The 22257-nt window shown below is 35.1% G+C and overlaps 1 protein-coding gene across 2 annotated transcripts in view; it reads right to left on the reverse strand.

Annotated features, from left to right (window-relative positions):
* Positions 1–325: 325 nt before the first annotated feature.
* Positions 326–22257, reverse strand: part of PCDH10 (protocadherin 10) — a 50872-nt gene continuing 28940 nt past the window's right edge. For both annotated transcript variants that reach the window (XR_012688661.1, XM_075199834.1), the window contains one exon: positions 326–4830. Coding sequence is in view for 1 of the 2 variants with exons in the window: in XM_075199834.1 (XP_075055935.1) it covers positions 4811–4830 (20 nt within the window). In the remaining variant the exon portion in view is untranslated. The remainder of the gene's footprint in view (positions 4831–22257) is intronic.

Below are 22257 nucleotides of genomic sequence, written 5' to 3' on the forward strand. Positions count from 1 at the left end.
TTTTAGAAAGTTTTATTACAGTTGTACATATAACATATACATTATCTATAACTATATAGGTTTTACTGAAATGAAATATTTCTGCAAACTAGTCTACAATGTGTTCTTCATAAAACATAATAGACATAATAGATAAATCAGTGATATTTTTTATGAAGTTTAAAACATTTACAAAAATGTAAAATCAGTGATACTTTTTATGAAGATTAAAACATTTAAAAAAAAAAGTAAAAGTACTTATATAACCTACACTATAGTGTAGCATCAATATAATAAAGTGGACAATAATCTGGAAATATAACTAAAGGCGAAATATCTTAATAAGTAATTATATATTTATTTTATTGCAAAATGCTGTTTTTTTTATTATATCTCTAGTTTTAGGAATAATTTTGCAAGAAATATGAAATTTTCCAACAAATAATCACATGGAACATATAAATGCAGAAGAATAGTGTTGGATACAGTAACTGATTAACAAATCTGAAGCATCATTTTCATTTAATGAGTAGAAAATTATAACTGTGCAGGCAGGAAAAAGCAATACTTGTCTTTGAAATAAGAGAACATTGATGCTGACCTTTGGAAAACAAGGTATCGCCATTGTATATGTGTACAGTAATTTAGCAAGCTTGAAATTTACTATTATAGTGTTCTCTTAATTTCCATCTTTGGTTTGGTAAATTTAAAGAAGTTTGCTTTCAAACTTTTGAAAAAAACATTGGGATAATGTAATATCAATATTATTTGGACATGATATATTTGATTTGCAAATACATTTGAAAAATAAATTCATATAGACAGTACTTTAAATGCAACTCTCTGACAGTACTATACATTCGGCAACATTAAATTTAAAGCTAAAACAAAAATAAATCAGATTTTATAAATATCAACAGCAATGCATTTCTGGTAATACTTTTACCCTGGTGTACATTTAAATATATGTTTTCTGTTTTTTTTTGTTTTCTCAAAAACTCCATTATAAATTACTTTTCATTTAAAATTCATATTTGTAAATTGAGATTGCTGGTATGGTCTTAATTTTTGTTAAATAGAATCACCGTCTGTATTGCACACACTGTCTAAGAAAAAAGTACAGTGTAGAACATTGTACTTTTTATCAGCCTGCAATAAAAAATATTCCTCTTTTTGGAACTATTTCAAACTTTAGGGATGGGAAAGCTGTAACAGTGTTGCGGATAATTAAAAAATTAAAAACACACAACAAAAATAACAACAACTAATATGCACACAAAATACATTAACAGACATATAAAAAAGGGTTCTTATTCTTATTATTCACATAGTAAAGGATCTGTGACACAGTGATCCGGACTGAAGTAGAGGACAAAAGGCCACGTAAATGTATCTATTTACACAAACTTAAACCTGCATGGTAATAATAATAGTAATACAAATAATAAAATATATTTTAAGAAAATGCACCTGAATTTCACTCAACCTATATTTATTTTTAACTATTCTAGTTATATTATTTGCATCATGTGCAAATGTTCATATGTGGTACAATAGAATGCAGTCCAAACTTAATTTGATGGAAGTTGTGTATGCAATGACCCATGTTGTTCATGGTACATGGACAATTTATTTTAATTAAGGGAAAAAATGCAGTAGAGAATAAAATGTATGGTAATTGTCTAGGACATAACTGATTATTTGCACAGTCAAAATCACACCAACAAAGCAGCTCTTTTGGTGAAACATATTGGTAGTCAGCTATATTATATGATTTGCATGAAAGAGTGATTTACACCTCTACATTACATGAGCATAATGACTTGATATGCTTCAAAATAAGTTACATAAATCTGACACATTCAGTCACTTATGTAGTTGGGATGGGTCATTGTACACTCAAGGACAAAGTCCAATCATATGCACACAACTATATCAGGCACCTCATACAAAGTGATGGTTGACATTAGGATTCATGGTACCATTGCATGAGAATAATAAAACTGTGTGTCAGAGTAATGCAGAAACTATACAGAAGATGTTAAAAAAAGATGGAGATACTTAACATATGTAGTGGCTTTACAATTTAAGAGATTTAAAAATGAAACCAGCAGATCATAAACTTGAACGCATCCCAAGACTTTTGCAGTCTTCAGTATTGTTATGAACTTTCACATAGCCGCTATATTATTACAACATGCTTTTAGTTGGATCCAGTTCATAAGCATGTACTTGTAAAATATAAGTCAAACTTTCCATGAAAGGTACTTTGCTGCTACACATAAGGTATTTCTCAGTATGGTACAAATCGGTGTGGTGGGTAAAATGAGACTACATGATGATAAGATGTTGCTGAGCTCCACTCTAGTGGCCCTAGCAAATTCAGAGGTAATATAAATGTAAGGTAGTATATATATTCACAGCTCATTCCTCCACTATGTATTATTATAATACAAGTATATGTTCTGTAGAGGTGCACACATCCCCCTTTACATGTATGAATTGCTTTATATACAATGTTTAAATTACTGAATTTATGTTGAATTAAGTGAAAAAAGTTATACATATGCAAAAAGGAAAGTGTAAAAATACACATTATTTATCATTAGTTGCTTATGAAAATAGTAGTTTCTTGAAAGCCAAGATATAATGACAACATACTTAGCTAAATTGTGACGGTGGTTGGACAGCAATTCTCAGCATATCCTGTTGCCAAACTTAACTATGCTAGGACTTCAAACTGAACAACAGGAGAGCCACAAGCAGGCGCGGGCTGGGAGAGGCGTGGCCGGGGGCAACACAGGCGGCCGCATCACATGATGTCATCAGATGTGGCCGCGGGGGAAAGCATAGTATTTTGCAGCCGGGGGGCGGCCGGCCGGCCTACCCCCCGGCCCTAATAGCGGCCTGACCAAGCGACCCGGGGGACCGATGCCCCCCTGCCCCCCGGGCTAGCCCGCCCCTGGCCACAAGTTATTAAAGTGGATGGATACTTTCCTCAGCAGTGGTAGAATGTACCTAGGCAAAGATGGTGTCACATGAGTGGCAGTGAGCTTTATGCGATTGGCTCACAATAACTCATGTTATGCCTCTACTGTCAGATAAATCCGACTGCGTCCAATCGTGCCAGCTAATTACATTAATTAATGCGATTAAACCAGGAGCATAAATTCCTTTAAGCCCAAACTACACATTTACTTTTTAGATACATAAAGTAGCATTCTACACCAATAGCTGTTAAAATTTTAACTATTGCCTTTAAAAACACATTGTGTTTGATTTGACATCTAGTCAATGATAATTGTCTTGACATGTATTAAAATTAAAAGTTGACAAAAAAAATTACAACAAACACACCGATATATAAAAAAATAAAATAAAAATAATAACATTTTAATATTTTGATGATATTTGAACCTTTTTGACATGGAAGTAAAAGTTCAATTTAAAATGATTGTCCTTATGAGCCACTTGTTTCTTTAATAAAACATATCACTCTTCATTTATATATATATGTCTACATATATTGAAATATAACAATTTTACGATGAAAAAATATTATCGTAGACACAGATAATATTGAAGTGTTTAATAACGTGAAATGGTCCTAATTTCAAATCTTGCTGTGTAAAAAATGAATCGGAAAACACTATGCTTCATGATTCGTCTATTAAAAAACATTTCTAGGCAAGATTAGAAGATATATATATATATTTCAAGTTTCCACAAAACTATGCTAGAGAAAGATACGTGTAAGTTATATGATTTGGGGCTAATCTTTCAAAATAGTTATCTTCAGATACATATCTTACAATTTAAACTGTACAGAAAAATCCAGTGTTGTTTTGACAACATTTACAGATCAGTTCCTATATTTGTTTTTCGCTTTTTTTTATATAAAACTTAGTTGTAAAATTAAAATCCACAGGATAAAATAAGGAAGATCAAAATATGCCATAGTAGGTCATAGAGCTCAATCTTGAAAGCTGCATCTTTGGTATTTAAAGTTCCGTACAAATTTGATGTAGCTTACAGCGTCTTTTAACATGGTGAACAGGAATTGGTCCAAATCTCTAATTACGAAACACTATTTAATAATTATATTAACAATAAATAATTTAGCACATGAATTATTTTAACTTTTTTTTTTTTATCATGTGGGCTGTATGAATCCATTTATAAATCAACTAAATTGTACCACTTTTTCAGAAAATTATATAATATATATACTTTATATTTATTTAGAAGCTTTGAAATAGTACAGTAAACACTTTGCAACACGGTGTATAAACTACAGAATGTCTTTGATGTTCCATGGGTCTGCGGATAAACATTATTTTTCTTTTTTTTCTATGACCCACAGGTGAAAATAACATGATCACAATCTCTCTTGTAAAGTTTGGGTATTTGGGTAACACTTGATCACACAAAAAAAATAATATAAAACAGTCAAGTTTAAAACAGTGATATTGCATTTATAATGCATGTTCTATCTGTACGATTGGCTTATTGTGGTGAATATAAACATCTAAAGGGCTCAGTGACATTTTGGAGAAAGAAAGATATATAGTGCTGTAAACAGGCACACACTGATAAGTGAGGCAAGGGCAGTCGCCTCTGCAGGTTCTACAGTTCTTCTTCACATTTCAACTCATTTCTCAGGCCTGCTGAGAGCAGAAAGGTCCTTATATTGGCCACGTCTTCAGCAGCAGACTAATAATCCTTCTGTTATACCAAACTAGATGGCCAGGATAATGAAGTTGAACAGTTGATGCTTTTGTTGGTCAACTTGTGCAAATCATGCTGCTTCAGGTAAGTCCTGTAGATTTGACTAACATATCCTTTTCCGTGCTGTGGACAAAAAAAAGATAAAAGATACATTAACATTTACTATTGTTAAAAAACAACAACTACAAAAAAAACGAAATAGAGTATATATAGACTTGTATGACAATGGACATACTGACAAATGCACAGATGTGCAGAAACCCATAGCAAACCAGACTTTATCAATCATTGACTAACTAATTCTAAATTGATACTAGATTGACCAAAGATCAAAGCCAATTGTTGACTGGTTACCATGGTTTGCATGTTTGCTAGTTAATAAAATCAATCTTTTCATTAGTTCCTAATATTACAGTTCAATTTCAAAATGCAACATTATGTATTTGGGCAGTAGACATAATAAATCAAATTCTTTACTACAGTTGAGCTGAATAAATACTGAAGACTTTTAGAAAAAAATCAATAAGGCGCATAGATCTGTTCTTAATGTCTTCATTATATATTATACATGTAATCACCATCTTCAACATTTATTTATATAATTCCAGCAAATTTCGTAGCACTTTACAACTGGGAACAAACACAGTAATAAAACAATACTGGGCAATACATATAGACAAAGAGCCCATCTCACAGGTTTATAATCTACATATATACACATACTCACATACATGCACAATGCACAATGTAGGGAGTGTGGCATTTTTCTGAAGCACCAGCAACTCCTCTCTATTAAAAAGATCTCTGCATTGTCACCAGACACAAGTAAGACATACTTCCCAAATGGCAGAATAGTTCTCTCAAATGTGTACGGTTTAATCAGGAGAGTTAGGAGGCATTGAGGAGTTTCTCATGCAGCGTTAAGCAAGAACCAGTGGAGAGTCAAACAAGGCTCTATTTGATCAAACAGGGAACAGAATGGAGACACTCCACATGAAGAGACAGCGGGCCTGAGTCATTAAGGAGAGCAAAGCAAAAAAAAGTGAGTAACTTTGCACCTTGGCAAAACCATGTTGTATTGGAGGGGGGAGCTAAATTTAAAATGTGGGGACAGATTTATAGTTAAAGTAGAGCATGTCCTAGATCGACTTTACATATCAGTGTAAAAATAAAGTTATCAAGTATTTGTGTGCTACATGAAAAAACAGCCCAGTACATAACTTATGCACAAAATAAACAAATTTGCACCCCTTGCATTGTACCGTGGTTTGCCCAGGATCAAATTTACTCCTTTTATTCATTTATCACATTGCTCTCCTTAATAACTCAGGCCCAGCATTGTTAAAAGCACCAGCAAATGCATTAAATGTTTCAAGAAAGAAACATACTCCTTCAGTTACGAATAAATATATATATATATACATATATATATATATATATATATATATATATATATATATATATATACACATACACACACCACCACACCCACATTAGCAGGCTCACAGGTTGCACGGGCTCAATTTGTATGTTTTTATATATTAGCATATTAGCATATTATTTGGTAGATAGACCAAAAATGTTATTTAGAAAATAAGATTTGTAAGATTTGTTGCTTTGTATATGTGACATATTACACTATGTTGTGTTTTCATTTTGAGTTTTAGTGAGAAATTGAAAGATTTCGGGACTTTCTCTGCAATTATCTACTATATTATATAGTCCACATCCAGCATATAACAGAGGATTGTAATTGTTCAGCATATTAGAGCCCTTATTAGTCCAGAAAATAACACATTTCCAGTCATTCAGTATATTGTACTGTCATGGCCAAAAATTTTGAGAATTAAGTATTGGTTTTCACAAAGTTTGCTGCCTCGGTGGTTTTAGACCTTTTTGACAGATGTTGCTATGGTATACTGAAGTAAAATTACAAGCATTTCATAAGTATCAAATGCTTTAATTGACAATTACATTAAGCTTATGCAAAGAGTCAATATTTGTAGTGTTGACCTTTCTTTTTGAAGACCTCTGCAATTTGCCCTGGTATGTTGTCAATAAATTTCTGGGCTACATACTGACTGATGGCCGCCCATTCTTGCCTAATCAATGCTTGGAGTTTGTCAGAATTTGTTTGTTCCCCCCTCCTCTTGAGGATTGACCACAAGTTCTCGATGGGATTAAGGTCTGGGGAGTTTCCCGGCCATGGACCCAAATTGTCGATGTTTGATCCCCAAGCCACTTAGTTATTATTATTATTGCTATCTTTGACTTATAAAGGTGCCACAAAGGGTCCACAGCGCCGTACATAACATATACAGAAAACAGAACCAAGACACAACATGATACAAAAATATATACAAACACAGGTGACAGGGTAAGGCAAATTAGATTAAATCTGGGACAGATAGTGAAAGTGATGGTAGAAATCAGCAAGAAGAAGGCCAAAGCTTAAGAAAACAGGGAAAACAGGGCTAGCGAAGCAGGCCAAGAGGTACCGAGGTTGAAGGAACAGTAGAAGGAGCACACAAGAATAGAGGGCCCTGCTCATGAGAGCTTGCATCCTAAAGGGAAGGGGGAGACACAAACAGGGTGGTACTAATTGTGGGAGAGAGCCAGGACAAGGAAGTTAGGAGGAGGACTGGCAAGGTGCTCCATCATGCTGGAAAATGTATTGTTCGTCACCAAATTGTTATTGGTTGATTGGAAGAAGTTGCTCTTGAGGATGTTTGGTACCATTCTTTATTCATGGCTGTGTGCTTAGGCAAAATTGCAAGTGAGCCCCCTCCCTTGGATAAGAAGCAAACTCAAACATGAATGGTCTCAGGATGCTTTACTGTTGGCATGACACAAGACTGACGGTAGCACTCAACCTTCCTTGTCTGGAAAAGCGTTTTTCCAGATGCCCCAAACAATCTGAAAGGGGATTCATCAAAGAAAATGACTTTACCCTAGTCCTCAGCAGTCCAATCCCTCTACCTTTTGCAGAATATCTGTCTGTCCCTGATGTTTTTCTTTGCTGACCTTCTTGACACCAGGCCATCCTCCAAAAGTCTTCACCTCACTGTGCGTGCCCTGATCCCGCAGCTGAACCAATTTTAGTAGACGGTCCTGGCGCTTGCTGGACGTTCTTGGGCACCCTGAAACCTTCTTCACAACTATTGAACCTCTCTCCTTGAAGTTCTTGATGATCCAATAAATGGTTGATTTAGGTGAAATCTTACTAGCAGCAATATCCTTGCCTGTGAAGCCCTGTTTGTGCAAAGCAATGATGACAGCATGTGTTTCCTTGCAGGTAGTCATGGTTAACAGATGAGGAACAAAGATTTTAAACACCACTCTCCTTTTAAAGCTTCCAGTCTGTTGTTCTAACTCAACAGGCATAACAGAGTGATCTCCAGCATTGTCCTCATCACCACTCTCAACTGTGTTAACGAGAGAGTGGCCTGATGTCAGCTGGTCCTTATGTGGCAGGGCTGAAATGCAGTGGAAATGTTGCTTGTGGGATGAAGTTCATTGTCATGGCAAAGAGGAATTTTGAAATTAATTGCATTTCATCTGATCACTCTTCATGACATTCTGGAGTATATGCAAATTGCCGTCATAAAAACTGAGGCAGCAGACTTTATCAAAAATAATATTTGTGTCACTCTCAAAACTTTTGGCCGTGACTCTGCAGCCCCAAACTATGGAGTATATTATGCCCTATTTTTCAAACATATTCTAAAAACTATTTTACCAGCATACAGTGAACTTACCCTGATTGTACAGTATTTTTTGTAACAACAGAGCTACTCAGTATATTATAAAGCCCCCCAATGTAATACATGTCATACAGTGACAGAACAAGGCAACAACTTTCCACTATGGTATTGCTGCTCATCATTAGCATTTCAGGCAGATCATCATTTGAGGCAGTTCCTGTATAATATACTACCAACTTGCATTTGCCCTGGATATAAATATAGCTACTTCTCATTTGGTAGCTCCTTTTGGTTTTAAGATTTAATTGAAAAACAAGTAATTTGGTTATTGGCTTAAAAGATTACAGTTTACTAGTACATCCTACTGTTCTCAGCAATTACAGTATTAGCAATTTATAAAAAAATATGTAGTAGCACTGGTTATGGTATTTTTGAATTTTTTTTATAATAAGTTTTTTTTGCAAAGAAAGCAGTATTTGTCTGCAATTTTCCTACGTTAATGGCCATGGCAAAGATTTTGTAAATGTACAAATTAGGTCATCTTTAGTCATGATGCACAAAATTTTGGAGAAGGTCTTTAAATTCCATAGGGGCATATTTATCAAGCTTCTAATCGGCTGCAATTCTAAGTATCTCCTCTATTTATAACTTAGGGATTGCAGCAGATATCAGAGATATCTGCAGTGTACCCACTGTAATCATACGCAACAGCAGACTTGTGCCCGATGGCTTGTGCCCGATGGCTAACGCCATTGAATCCTATGGGGAGAGCATTGTGGTAGAGGGATTTTACGGATCCCTCACCGCATCTTACCTGCTCTCCCCTCCGTTTAATATCGTAAAGGATGCCACTTTGCTATAGTGACCATATAGAAGATAGGATATAGGTACAGGTCTGTGTTCGAAGGAACAGCAGATTATTGTGACTGCTGTTCCTGCAGAACAGTTTTAATAAATGCTCGCAATCTTTCATTCATTATCATTATGAATGATCGTGTCAAAAAATGTGCTAGTTAATATAAATGCCCCTTAGTCCCAAACACTCTAGAGCCCAAAACACCCAGATACCCAGACTGTGTCTATGTGTGTGCGTGTTTCTCACGTGCATGAATACAGTCTGTTTAGAAACTGTTAAAACTATAGCTCATTATTTTTGCCAAGCTTCTATTGCATTTCAGCAATATAGCATTGTATATTATGTGGAAAGAGATAAATCACGGCTGTTTATTTTTTTTTGTTTTCAACATTTATTTTCCTCTAAATAGTTTTATGTATGTGTCGGGAAATCCATTTTGCCTTAAAATGTATGAAATAGATGAAGACTCCATGCTGCCTAAGCCATCAAATTCATGTTGTGACAGGACCAGGGAACTTTCATAGCAATAATCCATTTAAAAATCCTGACTTTAATGTGCAATAATGTCTACGACCACTGCATAGAAACCGCATGGTAACAAATCCCTTAGAAAGCCAAGCATCAAAGAGAGCGGAAAATCTATGTACCCTTCTAACCACAACACAAATTTAATCCTGGCATGGCACATTAGCAAGGATTTCCTTACATGGAAATGAAATGTACGCCCTTGGTGCTAATAATAAATAATAATAAAAAGTATCATACTGGCTGCAGTTTAAAAATATAATCTGTCTGACTAATTATCTATCTATCTATCTATCTATCTATCTATCTATCTATCTATCCATCTATCTATCCATCTATCTATCTTTAAAAAAGCAATATTTAGAATCCCAAAAAGTACTATGACATATTTTAATACACTGGGTTACCCAGCTTGTGAAATTAAATTTTAATACCAAATGTAGATATATAGATATATTTCAGATATAAAATATGATAATCATAAGAAACAAAATACAGATAACTGATTATTTATTTTAACTGCAGTAAAGGGAGGCTTTCTAAAATCTTGATCACTTTTCATTAAAAATGTCCCTGCAATGCCATGCACCTACAAACAGTCATTCAGTTGGTACAAAAGACTGGAAAGATGACAGATCACTGTGCCCGTTTGTTGGTGGTAGGTTTTTTGAAACAGATCAGCTGGCACTTGCGCTGCAGCAAATGGGCACTCCAGATAACACTTGCTACTAATTATTTTTAATAAACCTTCAAGCAGGATTTCACCGCTAGAGAGAACTGATTGACTTTCCATACAGACAAGCAATTATATAGATCATTCTGAGTATGCAAAATGTTTACATTGTATTTGATTAAGACCTTGGACTTACTGCATTATCTGCCTTTGGGATTGTGCACATCTTTTTGCCTAGAGTTTCATCTTTTCCCTCATACAGATAAGCACTTTATAATTTAAAATAAAGTTTATTATTTACTTTTTGTTTCTTAATAATATATTTAAATATTTAAACTATTGGTTGGCTAAGTGGTTAGCACTTATGCCTTACAGCACTGGGGTCATGAGTTCAATTCCTGACCATGGCCTTATCTGTGAGGAGTTTGTATGTTCTCCCCGTTTTTGCGTGGGTTTCCTCCGGGTGCTCCGGTTTCCTCCCACACTCCAAAAACATACTGTTAGGTTAATTGGCTGCTAACAAATTGACCCGTGTCTGTGTGTCTGTCTGTCTGTATGTGTATATGTTAGAGAATTTAGACTGTAAGCCCCAATGGGGCAGGGACTGATGTGAGTGAATTCTCTGTACAGCGCTGCGAAATCAGTGGCGTTATATAAATAAATGATGATGATGGTTTTCTGGGCCCTTAAACCATTCTCTTCTAGAAAATCAAGATTACCATCTAGCTGTAACCATATTCTGAAGATCCACCCCACAATGTTATAAAAGGACCAATCCTTGGAAGACTCAAAATCATGTGAGCTTATCTACACTTTTTAAAAAATCTGCAACAGTGGGCTCAATATACTACACTATTAGCGCTTTCCTGCAAGGCCGGAACAGTGCATCGACGGGGCCTCTGCACATGCAGCGCTCAGAAGTGGATTCCGCTTTGCTCTGAAAAGATTGCTGGGCCCTTACTAAAGTTTTGTTATGGGACCACGCCATGCACTGTTCCTCTCCTGCAGGAGAGCACTAATAGTGTAGCATTGCCCGACTCCTCTCACTTCTGGGGGCCCTGCAGTTGCCACACCTCCTACACCCACGGTAGTTCTGCCACTATTCTCCTGTTTTCTTGGTCCCATTATATGTCGGACAGGGGACTTGGTGGGAAGGCGGAATTGGGCGGGACAGTCGTGTCATTTTGGCACCATCCTACCCACTTCATTAGGGAGCGGGCAGGATGCGAGAGAATTGCCTGCTCTCCCGGGAGTTTCACAAGGATTCTGGGAGCTTCCCGAACATTCTGGGAGAGTTGGCAACTATCATATAGTGTATAAGTATGTGAAGTGCATCATGCGTATTTTATAAGTTGGCAAGTGTATTTTCCCTTTCTTGCTTTTATTAAATTCATGCTTATATTTAGAAGCCCCTTACATAAATCTGTAAAATGTCAAGAATATTATTGGTGAAATATGTTGTTTTATTGGCCTTGACATTTTCAAATTTACAGAAAGTCATAACTGTTAATGGAAATATTTGAAAATAATATGCAGACAGTTTGTAATATCTTAGAAGAATGTGCAAGTAATTAGAGAAAAAAATATGTACTGATTAAAGGGTTCCCACAAGACCTTTATGTGTTGATTTTACTTTTTATAGTGCAATAGAATTGTTTAGCTTTTTACATTTTCATATAACCAAGTAAAGTTTATTTGCTCTAGCTAAAAGCACTTTACTAGAAACCACAATAATACTATTTATTTTTTTTAAATCTTATTCATTACACACATCTAACAGAATAAAAAAGAGGGGTTGGAGGAATTTATCACACATCCACTTTGATCAAATCTTTTATTCTTTGTGACTTACATGGTGATTTGCAAATTGACTAGTCTACTAAAGGCAAAATATGTAAATTTCACTTTTTAACCACCACTTCCCCCTAAAAAAAAATCCTGTTACATCTGACAATCTCAGAAATGTTTCTTCTATATTTTGAATGGGACCCATTTCACATAAAAGTGCATTTGTAGGCGCATTTGAGTAATGTAATACACAATAAACAATAAACACAATACACAATAAAAATAGCCAGCTGTTATACAAAGTGCACTGTGTAAAATAAAATAATAAAGAAATGGTCCGCTTAGGTTTTGTGAGCATTTAAAATAAGCTTTATTTGAAATAATTTTTACTCGCAACTCTATGGAGCGCTCGCAAAAATGAGCGTTATTTCTGTAAAAAAACAAATCAGTACAAGGTGTCTAGCAGCCCTACCTGAGTCACCTCTCAGGATTTGTTTACAATGAAATTCCCCCTATTGTCTGTTTATTTAGTTAGAGAAGCCTCTCCCTTTTAACATGACATCCTCCTGCAAAGGAGTGGAAGCATGGACACTCCATTTCTCTCATGTATAGTATTCAGACCAGTAATACACAATGTTTAATATATATTAATGTACAACAGTGGCTTTACTTGCTCTGTAAGACAATAGGGAAAAGGAATTAATTAATTAATTTATTTATTTTATTATGCAGTCAAAATATGGAGATTTGTAGGGACAAATATTAAAATCCTGGGACTTATGGACAGTTAGCAACTATGTATATAATGCAAATTATAATGTTCTTATATTTATATACTAGTATTAGCCTGCAGAGGTGGCGACTTTTGAAGAACATAACCATGTTCTACACAAAATGCAGTTAAATAGACCAAGCCCCAACCCCTAAAATATCCACGTGACATAAAGCCAAACATTTCAGACTGTAGAAGTAGATTCAAACAGACAGGAAAATCAAGTATATACTTGTAAGTATGCCTGACACATAGCAATGCTTTGGCTTGTTTAGTGATGTGAGTCATTTCCATCCTTATATCCTTATATATTGTTGCATAAAGCTTCTAATACATAAGGTTTCATTGAATGTGCAGCTAAAGAAATAAAACAAGAATCATCTGAGTAATCAATGATAACACTCAATGACAGATGAAGGTCAGGCTATTTCATACATCAATCTTTAAGCCTTAAAATTTCTTATTCAGAAATTGTATTCTTCTGTGCTCAGATAGCTGGAATTGTGCCACCCGTTGCAGACACAATGATATCCCTTAATGTAATATCCCAAAAGAGATTATAATCAAGATGGATTCTGCTTTGTACTTTACTTTTACTAGTACATATCAGATGTTTTAATGTTACAGCAAGAACTTAATGCCCACTTGTAATTTTTATATCCACACATAATTCTAAAATCCAAAGTTATAAAAGAGTTAACATGGCATATAAATAAATGAAGACCTGCATAGGGATAAATGCAATTAAACGCTAGGCTTGTGGTTTATATATGCACTTACTTGCAAGGGGTTAGATTTCCTGGCTTGTATTTAAATTATCCAATAGGTTTGAAGGGGAGTGGATATGCAAGTCTTTATAGTAAGGCAGGAACAGGAAGCCAACCTCTTTGACTCAGGAAAATACCTCCCTCCTGACCCTATAGTCTATGTATGCTCTGCTGTGTTGTAATTTTGTTAACTTTCTTTTTCCTCATTCAGACTATGCACAGTCGGCGGGAAAGCAATGCAGTCAGCAGTTAATACATGGCGCATGAGATTTTCTGGCTACAGGATTCTTTCCCTTTCGATAAATATATCTATTGGGGTCATTTTTACGAATGCCCTGAGTATCATGTTTTGCAAACGTGCCCGTTGAGGCCAGAAGGGGCGTAGCTTCACTTATGCCATAATTTAGTGCCCGGGAATCAGGGCCGGTTGGCCATCCCTTTGTTGATTGGGTATTAGCTTTATAGCTGAACTTACATCCGCTTTAGTTGTCACCATCATTTACAATAAATCTGTACTCTCAGTGTGCCAAAATTTAAACACGTTTCCATGTGTTTATTTCAGGCAAGCTAAGTTAAGATGTAAGAAGGGAATCTGCATGGGGAGTTTATCAGCAGTTTGGTGTTTAATAAAATAGATTATTTGTGTATCATAATAACCAGATTCTTGCTTTCATTAGTCAGATTGATTATCATATTTACCTGATTGGTATAGGGTAGATGCAATCAAATAAACCACTCAGGTGTTTGCTTTAATTTGCTAGTTACAAATTACCGTACCTTTTTCAATGCACCAGTTTTTATAATTGACCCATATTTCAATCCTTGGTATTTTCTTTTACACTAAATTACTGTCATTGTTGTACATATCCCAGAGTCCTGCAAGGCGTGTCTGAAACCATATAATGTTTGGTTAAGCAATGTTATTCTGTTTTAATAATTGTATAATTTGAAGAAGTTTTTAAAAGATTGTGACTTGTTTAACAAAAATAGAAAAGTAAATATATTGTATTAATTTAGATGCCTACAAGTTTCTGTTATTTATGTATCCTTTTCATTTGCACCCAGGTATTTTAATCTAGAGTGTTTTTTTAAAAATTTCCTTAACATCAAAATAATAATATTTAGTTTTAATATATGTAGAATATTTAGCACTACAGAACAACACCAATAATACTATCTTATAAATGGGAGAAATATCAGACTATGGTAAAATAACCCAAGAAAAAATGGAAACCAGTGTTCCTTTTTTGGCAGTTAGTTTCCCCAGTACTAAACAACATTGCCTTGGGTGCACTTGTTAAAACCAACAATATAGTTTTACTTCTATTGAGAGGCTAGTTATATTTCATTAAGTTCACTCTAAAAGATGGGATGGCTCAACTGCTAATTGATGGGATTGCTTTTGGAAAAGTGTATTTTGACAAGTGCTGTCAGATACACTTTACTTAGAGTTTAATGGATTGCATAAAATGTAAGTTGAAACATGCTATTCTGTTAGCACAGTTATACCGCAGGGCTAACTTTAGGCTTTCTAAACCTATTGCTTGTATGAGTTGCTGCTACTCTTTACTAATGAGTCATGAGCAAAGTGAGAAGGAATTAGCATTTATTCTAGACAGATTAAAAATAATATACTGCAGTATAGGTTAACCTACTGTAATAAAATGTCTCCAATCTTGAAATCAGTTATGTTAAAAAAAATGTGATTAAACATTTTCTGAAAAGCCTGTTTAAAATTTACTTAGTTAAGATCAATAAAAAAACAAACTCATAGGGGCAGATTCAAATGACTTCGTTAGTAGCGAGAGTAACGCAGCCTGCACACTGTTAGCGTTAATACGGTAATTTTGAACCCGGATATCCACTCGTGGCTCCCTGAGCCGCGAGCAAAAAAAATCAGCGTTAAAACTAGTGTACTAACGGTAATAATGCGCACTATTACAGTAGTAACAGTAATAGTGCGTGGGCCGTCTTACTCTTGAGAGTAATGCGATCAATTGAATCTGCCCAATAGGGCCTGATTCATAGTGAGACATACGCTCATTTGCACAGTGTATCTTTGCATTTTGTCACGCTGCGCATACTTAAAAAGTGAAAGTATGCAACTGTAGCTAATCAGACGCATGACTTTTTGCCACTTACGACTCTTTACACCTGTAGAGGCCTGAGAGGGAAGGGCCTAGTGGTTAGCACTTCTGCCTCACAGCACTAGGGTCATGAGTTCCATTCCCGACCATGGCCTTATCTGTGTGGAGTTTGTATGTTCTTCCTGTGTTTGCGTGGGTTTCCTCCGGGTGCTCTGGTTTCCTCCCACACTCCAAAAAAAACATATTTGTAGGTTAATTGGCTGCTATCAAAATTGACCCTAGTCTCTCCCTCTCTGTCTGTGTGTGTGTGTATGTTAGGGAATTTAGACTGTAAGCTCCAATGGGGCAGGGACTGATGTGAGTGAGTTCTCTGTACAGCGCTGCGGAATCAGTGGCGCTATATAAAGAAATGGTGATGATGATGATGATGATGATGAAGGGGTGTTCTAATGTAGGCAATGTACAGTAGTGACGTCTTCAAGCAATTGCATACAAATTCCTGCTGGGTTGTGGTTGCAGATATGACAGATTTATTTGCATATTTGCAGGTGGTCAGGGGCAGGTATAAGTAGTGGATGATCATGATGGCAAACACCCAAACTAGAGGATTGCTTGTAAACAGAGATTTATGAATGATTCACAGATGCTTATAGAGGTTTTAGAAGTCGCACAGCCATAGATTAGGATTTGCCAGCATCTTGTAGCTGAGATATAATTTTGTTTGTTTTAAGCATGTCGAGAACTCGTTCCTGTTGTATTAGGTAGGTTATTCAAGGTTAAATGATGTTTCATAGCAATTGTATTCGTACCCTATTCAGTAAAAGGTTGTTGTACATGTTCGCACGTTGGATGTAAGTGTCTGTGGGGTGTGTCTGTTGTCAAGTGGACAAATCTGCTACTCATTCAGACCTGGACAAATCTTCATCTCTGAATACGGAGTACATACGCATGAGTGTGACTTTTTAAGCCGCAAGCTATGCTTATTCTGAATCAGGCCCATAATGTCTGCCCTTTTAAGGTTAAAATATGAATTACACTTAGGTAAAAGGTAACGGTAACACATAAAGCTACCAAATATAATGTGATTAACAAACTAACTTTTATTAGGAGCAATAGGTAAGGTTAATAAATGAGCAATTGCCACAGGCAATAGGTAAGGGTACCAGGCAAATAAATAGTACCCATCACTGTAAGTACTTTGTGTATGTCCTGTTGACAAATAGTTATTTTAGTAAATGTGTTGGTCATTTACACTGCTATATTTTTTGTCTAAGCCTACCAATTAGGAAATGGGTTAGCACATGGTACTTGTTAGCACGTGGTACTTGTTAGCACGTGGTACTTGTTAGCATATGGTACTTGTTAGCACATGGCAGTTGTTAGCACTTGGTCCTTGTTAGCACATGGTCCTTGTGTCACAGCAATTGTGAGGCTATGAGTTTGAGCCTCACGTGAAATACAGCTGGTTCTATATTTCTTTAGGGTGGAGTATTTCGGTTTTATAGCACATCAAAATGTTATGCTCCCATGATAGCAAAATAGGCCATATTTGTCCGATTACAGACTTAGCAGAGGTATTTATTTATGAAAACATATAATTGTTGAAATAATATATTTGAATTGCACTATCATCCGCAAAATACATAAAAATATAAGTAGCACAAAAATATAAAAACAAAAGTATAGAGGCCCAGATTTGCGGAAAAGGCCAAATAGGCTCAGGTCTAGGGCAGCAGGGTTCCAGGGCCAGCACTCTGTCCACTTTGCACATTATTTTTGGTATTCATTTTGTATTCTTTTTTCTTTATTTGTGATATTAACATCCTATTTTGCCACTGTTTGTGCAGGAAAACACATGGCATACAAACCAGTCTTTTCACACTCTTAAAAAATGAAAGAGTTGTAATAAATTTAGGGTGTGGTTAACAATGTGATTGTAAAGAAGACTGAAATGACATTTTTTACTTTTGCCAACATGTGAAGGCCTATTACATACTGCAAACGCACAAATCTGCACACTGGCACTTCCAAAGAGTAGAACTGCAGCAAAATTATGAACTGTGCGTTCACAGGTTCTGTGCTTTGTAAATGATCCCTGTTGAGTCAACAGCAGCTACAGAAAAATGTTTTTGTTTTTTGTACGTTTTATGCTAGATAGGCCTAGTTCCTGAATAAATAAGAAGTATATTGTCTTCACTTAATTTGTGCTGGGTTTCTAATGTGACAATGTGACAATGTATGGTAATTACTACCAGTATTTCTAGAACTGATATATGATATGTAAAAGCATGCCTATTGCTTTTAAAATAAAGTCTAATAGTGATATTTATTTTTACCTGCCACATAGTAGCACGGTTCATTGATTTAAAGAGTTTCTTGCTCTTCTGTGCAGGAGATGTAAGACATTCTGTCTGCTGCTCTTGCTTACTTAATTTTCCAGTCCACTTACAATGGAATGGGAATAGAAAAACGACAAAAGTCTTAGATTATATATTTATTCTGGAAATAACTAGACTTAAAAAAAACACTACTGTGTGGACTTTAAAATGTTATATTATTTGCACTAAGATTACTGTATGAAATCGACAACTAATTCTACAAATTAGACTGTACTGTGTTTCAGGGGATATTCTTGAACATTAGAATAAATATATGTTTGTATATGAATAAAACATAAAATGCTGCGCAATTGATACATATGAACCACACTCATATAATCCCAAGTAAAAGGCCAACTGTTAAAAAAAAAAAATAACACTATAAAAACCAACAAGAAGAAAAACTTTACATTTTTAACTTTCAAAAATAGAAACCAAAATGCCCCAAATAATAGATAATTGCAACATTCAGGGACAAATTTTCTTTTGTCAACATAATGCTGTTCACCAACAAAATGACTCTGTCCTCAAAACATGAAAGTTCAATTGCCTGTGAAATCTATTGGTCACTGGCATCAGCTTGTCCATTTACTCTCCAGTGATCACAGGCTTCACATGAACCAAAACCGTCATCTCTGGACTCTCTATTGACTTACACATATATTCATTGATCTGTTACAGTTTTCTACTTTTCACCTTTAATAATTTCCACCCTTCTTCTTTTTTCTATATATGAATTTCTCTCTATATGTGCTGGCATAGCTCCTGCACTCTGCACACAGCATATCTATAACATGAAATAAACATGAATCCAATAACAATAATAATTGGGTGTCGGTGCAGTGAACGTATTAGTAAGACATAAAGGGTTTATAAATGAGTAAGTTAGAGAAACAATCCATGCAGGTTAATGATAAATTCAATTTCTATTTTCCTGTTTGAAAATAAGGATTTTGATTTTCATTTTAGAGATTAATAAGATTAATGCAAGATTATTGATTTGAACAATGATAAATCCTAACAGGAAGAAAATACTACAAGTTTAAAGGTCTAAAAATATAAAGGTTTGCATTAATTTTAGTTCAGAAAACAGACAAAGATAAAAATATAAGTAATATTTGATATAGCTTATAGTATTGTAAACTGTGACACTCTAGTAGTGATACATAGAAGATTATAAATGGGATAATGCATTCTCTACTGTAAAGGATACGGAAACTACATTATAAAAAACAAGCCATGTTAATATATTTAGCCTTCTATGAATTAGATTCCTTAGATTGTAAGCTCTCACGAGCAGGGCCCTCTTACCTTGTGTCCTCCTCCATTCACTACTTATGGCACCAGCTCACCTGTGTCTTCCAGTCTATCCTCCAGTCTATCAGTTGCTCTGATCCTGTTTTCTGCACCCACACTCCCGGACACAGGCTTAGTTGTGCTAATTTGTTTCCACACCTCTGGTCATCTCAAGGGACTATTTCCCGCTGAGAACTTAATTTCCAGCTGGTTTTGGCTATTCATTTGCTGTGTATCCTAATGTTTTGCCAATTTTGTAGTGCACATTTTTTTTATTTATGTATATAATGTCCTGTTTTTGACTTGCACTGGTTTACTGCATTCTCTTTTATGGTGCCTTATAAATAAATGTTACTGATATTATTATTATTTTTATTATTATTAATAATAATAATAATAATAATAATAATCAATAATAACTGTATAAACAGAGAGTTCAGGTGTTCATTACGATAATGTGTGCCTTATAGGGAATAATGTACCCTTATTTGTGATTTCTAATATAATTAAATTTTTAATGCATTATCCAATATATAATCAATCAATAAAGAAATACCAATATCACTAAACACTAATATCACTAACCTACAAAGCCCTCAAAAACGCTACCCCTGCATACAGCTCAAATCTCATATCAAAATACTCTCCCTTCTGCCCTCTTAGATCTACCTCTGACCTTTGCCTTGTCTCGTCCCTCCCACCTATAAGGCTTCTCCCGTGCTGCTCCCCACTTATGGAATTTCCTACCACGCTCAGACTTTCCCACAGCCTTCGATTCTTTAGACACTTTTTGAAAACTCATCTCTTTGTTAGAGGTGACCTTATCCCCGCTAACACTATTCACACTAATGCATCCTCACAACTGTCCCAATCTCCACTCTGAACCGAATTTGCTTTTCTTGTTTCAGCTGTGCCCTCTTGCACTTAGAATGTAAGCTCTCTAATGAGCAGGGTCCTTCATACCCTTTGTTTTCATGTATGCGCTTGTTTTGTCTACCTTGTATGTCTCTGTGTTATGTATGTACTGTTTTCCCTACTGTGAGGGGCACTGTGGTGCCATACAAATCTATGCTAAGACTAATAACACTGAAAATAACAACATCCCTTCAGTATTAAGTACTTACAGCCACTATTGCACCTCATAAACTATAAGGAATAACATACCAATTAATTCAGATTATAAAATACAATAAATAATCTTGGAATCCATGTGAGCACCTGTAAATTTTAATGGTCTGTAATTAGTAGCATAATTTTTTCCCTTAAAAATGTTGACCACAAGTAATATTTTAATCACTCTCCTGATGTTTCAATTTCGAAAACACATTATGCTATGTTAATCTGAGACATAATAACCATTTGCAGGAGCATTCAGAATTAATGTATATATCCTGCTGCACCATTTTCCTCAGCAGTGTACAACTGATTATTCAAAGTTATGTATATACAATAATATATCATGCAAGCCATTATTGTCAATGTCTGAATGTTGAACATGGTGAGAAGGCTTTTTGTTCCAACTATTAAAATTTCCTAGGTAATGTAAAAGTGACATTTTATACCAGAAATTTTTATTTTAGCATTGTCGATACAGAAAACACTTTGGCAACCTACTCAGAATGAGCTCTCCATAGAGGACCCAATGCTACCTTTTGCAGATGAAAAAAAGAGAAATTTAATCTATCAGGAAAAAACAGCAAACTACAGGTGTCTGTATTGATTTGTATATGCAATGCTGATTCCCTCTTAGTACTGATTGTATGAAATACCGAGCAAATCATAGAAGCCACTCAATCTCTTACCATGGCTATGAATTTACCAAACACTGAATAGGACACTCCACTTTTGGAGTTATAGGAAAAGGTAATGAATTGCACACACACTGATTAAAAATGGCATGTTGAGCAATATTTGTTATGGTGACAGCGCTCATATGATGAATAAAGCTCACAAATTGCTGGAGTTTGTAGAGATACACTATCAATACAAGAACCTATTAGGAATGAACATGCTGTTAGGGAGTACCACCTCTCACCATGAGTAATTGGCAACTCGGTAGCAGCACATTATAATTAGTAGTAGACAATCAGCAATTAGCTTGTATTTGTCTAGTGCAAACCAGACAATGAAACAAAAGTCTGATTGGTTGCTAAGATATAGTGCAAATGTTGCACCTAAATGCAATAGTAGCAAATGAACCCTATAGACATGTAATGCATGTCTATAGGGTTCGTTTGCAATGTATGCAAAGATGATATATATATATATATATATATATATATATATATATATATATATATATATATATATGTATATATATATATATATATATATATATATATATATATAGCTATTGCAGCTGCAAATTATGTTTTGTTTTACATTATACAAACAGCAAAATCTGAATATTGTGTGCCATTTGTTTAAGATATTGATAGCTTGGAGAAAAAAACTCAGTTGTGCTCCGGCACCTTTTTAAAATGGTTTTAGTAACAAGTACCATAAGGGGCTGCCTGTTAGTTTATAAACTGTGATTTTTACTTGAAAGTGATGACAATCCACATAATCACATAATTCCAAGATTTAATAGATATACTTGTACATCATGTCTAATTTATTCAACATTTTCCATAGACTGTCTTGCCTAATATTAAGAAAAATGTGTATGAGTTAATCTCTTTCTATACCAGGAAACAATCCCCCC

This window comes from Mixophyes fleayi, chromosome 1 (assembly GCF_038048845.1).
Source record: "Mixophyes fleayi isolate aMixFle1 chromosome 1, aMixFle1.hap1, whole genome shotgun sequence".
NCBI lineage: Eukaryota > Metazoa > Chordata > Amphibia > Anura > Limnodynastidae > Mixophyes > Mixophyes fleayi.